Raw genomic sequence first — 6000 nt, forward strand, 5'->3', positions numbered from 1 at the left:
TTTCCCTGACGGTATTTCTTTGACGGATGCCCGACAAAACAATGTATCGTCAGTGGGTTTAGTTCGTTGTCAGGTTAATTAATTTTTCTGTAGGCTTACTCTCAAGGATATTTAAACTTTTTTGTGAGTTTACTGTCAGGGATATTGCCAATTTCTTTGTCGGTTTCATAATTTTTTCTGTGAGTCAACTCTCAGGGAAATAAAGATATTTCTGTGGGTCACGAAGCTATTTTCTGTCGGTTTTCCATCAATGAAATACAATATTTCTGTCACCTCAACCTAATTTTCCTGATGGTTTCCACTCAAAGAAATCGCTTTTTTTCTCAAGTCACCACCAGATTAATTAGTAGATGCCAGGAAAATGTCACAATTACATTCCAATGCACCAAACAACAAATTATATGCACAGCACAACAATCGAGCATATATATTAGAAGTTCCATAAGAGCTTACAAAGCATTCAACACAGAACCCACTGACGATACATTGTTTTGTCGGGCATCCACTCCACGAAGTAGGACAAGTTCTTGTTCTGCACATTCAGCATTTGCTCGTCCACCTCCTTGGTGCTCATCTTCCCACGGAACATGGCTGATGCTGTCAGGTAGCGCCCATGTCGTGGGTCAGCTGCGCACATCAATAAACTGTTCTTCCTCCTCCATGGACGGCGCAACATTGTTGACTCCTGTTGTTTTCAGTAACAAATAGCCCTGCAGAAAAATAGCTCACAATATGGTGAGATCAACTACGAGATAGCCCGGTGCTAGATCTACACAGTGTGCTGTGCAGTAGCAGACTAAGAGGGATCTACCAAATTCTTCAGCAAGAAAATGAATACACATGTAACAGGTAACAGGCACCAAAAACAGGTAACAGGTAGCATCTTGATGAGTGCACTAACTCAAATTTCAGAAAATATGTACAGGGACCAGAAATGTGTACAGGGAACAAAAATATGGGATGATCACTGCAAGTGAAATGCACAAGTACAGCTACCACTTGTCATCATTCAGTTCACTAGAAAACAAGCAAAACTGCCATTTCATACAACTAGTTAACTGCCTTTTCTGGTATCCAGGACCTGCTAATGTTAACTGCTATAGTGATTCACAATAGCACTACTACTTTGAGCAATGGTAGAAAAAGCATCTTCATCATCTCAAGTGCAGAAAAAATCAGAAGCATAGAACAAGTAGCATCCAGAATCATAAGTAGCTAAGTACCCATACATCATTACTACACAGTGCAAGGATTTTAGTTACTGAACAGGAGTAGATGTACTGACTGACAACAAATACTAACTTAATCAACTATCTACTGTCAGTCATTGCATAACTTAGAACCAGCTGAAAACTCTTAGTTCATCTACTGCCACCTGTAACTCTGATATCTTAGAACTTGAAACTCTTAGTTCCAGCAAAGTAAAGGCTGATATTACACCGAGAAACAATGTTTCTACTTCAACATACATACTGAAGAATCAGCTGAAAAAAACAACAGAGGCAACATCTGAAGATACCCAATAGCAAGGACGCCCTGCAGAAACCGAACAAAAGTCGGCAAGGCTGTCGACTTCTTCGGAGTTGCAGTAAAAAGCTGAATGACAACAGGACAAAGCTTAGCTTAGAGTTCATCCATATATAATTTTAAAACATGCAGCATTTGAATGTTCAAAGAATTAACATGATAAACCTTGAAAAGAAGAACCATAACAACGAGTACAATCCATGAGAAGCCATAAACCTGCACAGTGACAGAAGGCATTAGATAGACAGAACAAACAAAACTCGGATGGTGATAGGATCCCAAGTTAAATATAACATCCAAATGGTTGGTTATTAATGTTTTTATGTTGCTTAAATTGAACATTTAAGTTACAAATATCTACTTCAAGACCAAAATCCATAATAAAATTACTTGGAAAAAATGAGGTATAATAACATCATTCAACAAGGAAAAATCATACATTGTATTTCACACTATAAAAGAAATACAAGAATGTTTTGTGTTACACATTGTTGATAAACAGGGTTGAATTCTTTTAGGGCCTGGAAAAATCATACATCGTTGGCATGGACAAGTGCTCAGATTTTAAGTGTCATCATCATAGGATAAGACATAAGCTCAGAAAAAATAAGCATTTCATACATTCTAAAACAAAGCTAACCACGTCACAGACTAGGACATGTGCTCAGGAAAGGGCTTATAGATGCAAGCATTCAAGAACTCATTCAACATCATCACAGAGAACGCATCATGTATCATCCACAATAACAAGAATCCAGAGGGGAAGAAGCTTGAGTAGAAGATCTCAGATATACCGAGCTCGATGTCGAAACACCACAAGTTGCAACACGTAGGAACCCCAAATCCACGGATCCGGATTAGTGCTGCAAGAACAAACAAAGGATGCGCCAGATTAGGGTTAGAATATGAACAAATTTTTGGGGAAAAAGAAAGAGGAGCTCGCATCGTGCCTCTTTGCAAGCATCAGTTTTGGCGAATCCCAGCTGCAAAAGAACACCGGATCTACTGATTAGAGTTCGATTGGACCAAAAAAACCAAGGAAGAAAGGGGAGGGAGAGGATGCGCTCACGTGGGAACTGAGGGGCGGGGCGTACCTTGTTCCAGGAGGCCTCCGGGTCGAGGTACCTGGCGAGCTTGGAGGACAGCGCGTGGCCGCCGCCGCCGCCGTTTGACTGCTGCGCCTGCGCGCGCGACTGCTTCGCCGACGACCTGGCCTTGGTCATCCCTCGCTGCGGGTGGGGGGAGTAGAAGCAGATGGAGCGGCGGCGCGGCGGCGGGATCCCCGAGGCGAGGCGTGAGCGTTGGGAGATGGGATCGGGGGCGGTCGTAGCGGCGGCGGCGACGGCGGTTGAGAAGGGGCTGGGGCGGCGGCAGCTGAGAAGGGGCTGGGGCGCGGCGGTGGCTGAGAAGGGGGCGGCGGTGGTGGCTGAAAAGGTGCGGCGGCGGTGCCTGAGAAGGGGGCGGCGGTGGCCTCGGTTTTTTTTACGAGAAGCCTTGCGCGTGTGGGGGTGGGGTGGGGGTGGGGAAGGGGAGAGGTCGGGAGGATAAGGTAGATGGTTCATTTTTTTTACTTTTTTTATTTTGTTTCCAGAGAGCGTGGCGCCAAAACTCGCGCCAAAACGTGTGCCAACGAAACTTTTGGACGTCAAAGCGCTCGGGCAGCTAGCTTTTGCCGCGCCAAAAGGACACGCCAATTAGCCTGTGTGTGATCCGACAGAAAAAAGTACAAAGCACACAAGAATATTAATTTAGTTTTTCTGTGAGCCGGATTTTTCTGTGTGTTACATAAAACCCGACAGGTTAAATCGAATTTTTCTGTGTGCACATGAAACCGACAGGTTAAATAAATTTTTCCTGTGAGTATTTCTGTGCCCGTCAAAAAAAATACGTAGCACACAGGGATAATGTAGTTTCCAGTAGTGAGGGTTTTAACTCCATTGAGTATGGTCTAAACCATAAACAAATGGTAATAATTGATTATCATTTACCGATCAGGATAACGCTAGAATTTAGTGAGGCTATTGTTAGAAGTTATGTAGGCGACCTTCTGTCAGTAGTAGAGAAGCCTGGAATTTCATATTCATAGAGAAGTATTGTTCGGGGGTGCAAGCACTAAAAGATGGGCTGATATGGAGGGCCAGAGATGGCACTCAGATTAATATATGGACAGATCCCTGGATCCCACATGGTGTTACTAGAAGACCTGTACACCTAGGGGGTAAACAATTTTAAACAAGGTCTCTGATCTCATTGATCCGATGTCTGGTGATTGGGATAGAAGCTCGGTAAATGACGTTTTCTAGAAAGAAGATGCAAAATACATTCTATCTATTCCGTTAAAAAGTGGAATGGAGGATTCTTTGGCCTTGTATTTTGATTCAAAAGGAGAATTCTCAGTCAAGTCATCATATCACATTTTGAAAGACAAAAATGATCTCTCACAAAGGAGGCAGGTAGGTGAAGCTAGTGCTATCTCGGACCACCCTTGTAACATTAATTGGAAGAAAATCTGGGAGCTTCAATGCTAACCAAAGGTGAAACTTTTTTTCTGGAGACTATCTCATAACAGTCTTCCTCTACGCATGAATATTCTTCACCGAGTCATGGACATTGATACACGGTGCCATGTATGTTGGCGGCTAAATCAAGATGGTGGGCATTGTTTTTTGAAATGTAAATTTGTCAAGAAATGTTGGAGAGCTTTGAATTTGGAGCAACTTCGCCTGGTTTTGATTGGCCTTAACTTTGCAAAACAGGTTGCCATGAAAATTCTTTCTCTAGAAGAGGATAAAAAATTATTAGTGATTGATTTTGTTTGGGTTTGGTGGGATGCATGGAACAAGGCAAATGTTGGGGAAAAATTATGTCCATTGAGAAGATAGTGTACAAGGTGCAGGCTATGATATCTTTTGATAATCTTCATACACATGAGAAGGCAAATAAGAAACAAAGTGGAATTTCTTGCTGGTCTACTCCTGTTGCAGACATCTTGAAGATTAATTTGGATGGAGCTCACTCTCAAAGATAAAAGAAAGGTGCATGGGGCTTTATTGTGAGAGATCACAGAGGGGCTGTTGTGATGGCCGATGCAAGAAGAATCAATGTGGTGCATGATGCACTCAGTGCGAGGCCCAAGCGTGCCTTGCAGCTCTTTATGCAATAATTGACCAAGGTATATCTCAGATCCTTTTGGAAATCGATTCATCAACTCAAGTAGAGGCTCTCCAATCCTGTTCTTATGATTTTTCTGCTAATGTTGTCCTATTTAGAGAAGCTAAGTTCCTTATGTCTCTGAATTTTAGTCGGGCTGACATTGTCCATGTACCATGATCTTATAATAGGGGTGCACATGATCTTGCTCATGTTGGTTTCAATTGGGACCCAGATCGATCTCATGTTTGGATCGATCCCCTTCCAGAGTTTGTAACAACTTTGGGAGTTCGTGATGTGAACGAACCTCCCCAGAATTAATAAAGTACAAACCTTGCTTTCAAAAAAAGTACTCCCTGCATCCTATAAAGGATGCAATTATAAAATAGTGTTAGGTCAAATAATATGAAGTTTGACCAACTTTATATAAAAAGAACTAGTATTTATTATACCCATTATTCTCATTAGATTCGTCATAAAATATATTTTCATATATATCTATTTAAGTCATACATGTTGATACTATTTCCTATAAACTAAGTTAAACTTAAGATAGTTTGACTTTGACCAGGTTTAGAATTGCAATTTTTGGGGTAGAGGTTGTAACTACTTTAGCTTTATACTTGTCCTTTTAACAAATAATATATCAACTTACTCTCTTTTTTCCACATGAATATACCAACTTTATACAATGTACTAGAAGCTATGCCAATGCAACCAACTCGCATGTGGCAAAGAGAAAGCAAGAATAAGGGAAATGGAGGATTGGATGAGTACCCCTACCCAACTCGTATGTGTCTACCATTGGGTTAAATTGAACCAAAACACCACCAAATCAAGCTCGCATGTGGCAAATCAAACCAAATAGTGTTTTGTTTGAGACATGACCACCCGAATCTAAGTCGTACAACAAAAGATAGGCATAAACGATGAAGCTTTTTTTTAGCATCGCATAAACGATGAAGCTAAGAGGGTTACATTGCGCAATAGTTCTTTTTTTTTTTTCCTTTTTTCTGAATGGGGTTGCTTCTTGTTATTGCCAGCGCTTTGTGTTATATGTGCTCGATGCTACTATGGTGCATGCTTTCATATCATAGATTTTTTTAAGCAAACATTGATGATAGGATTAGGAGGACGGAGAAGGGGAAGACTAAACTAAAGGCAAGATTAGCGTCCTTTTCATATACGGAGTTAGAAATAACCAACAATTAAGAAGAAAAATTAGAACCAATGGTGCACCGGGACATCTTTTTTTTTTTTGTATATCATGAGTAAATATTTTTTAGTGGTGGCAAGTAAAGAAGCCTTGTGCCCTTCTCATGG

The 6000-nt window shown here is 41.2% G+C and overlaps 1 protein-coding gene across 1 annotated transcript; it reads right to left on the reverse strand.

Moving 5' to 3' along the window:
• Positions 1-338: 338 nt before the first annotated feature.
• Positions 339-3089, reverse strand: LOC136480401 (uncharacterized). The gene is made up of 5 exons (XM_066477954.1): positions 2597-3089; positions 2322-2390; positions 1693-1743; positions 1520-1596; positions 339-710 (listed from the first exon to the last, which is right to left on the reverse strand). The coding sequence occupies exons 1-5, from the start codon at positions 3087-3089 to the stop codon at positions 624-626; spliced, it is 777 nt and encodes a 258-aa protein (XP_066334051.1). The 3' UTR covers positions 339-623.
• Between the last annotated feature and the right edge of the window lie 2911 nt (positions 3090-6000).

The sequence above is a fragment of the Miscanthus floridulus genome, chromosome 9 (assembly GCF_019320115.1).
Source record: "Miscanthus floridulus cultivar M001 chromosome 9, ASM1932011v1, whole genome shotgun sequence".
Classification (NCBI taxonomy): Eukaryota; Viridiplantae; Streptophyta; class Magnoliopsida; order Poales; family Poaceae; genus Miscanthus; species Miscanthus floridulus.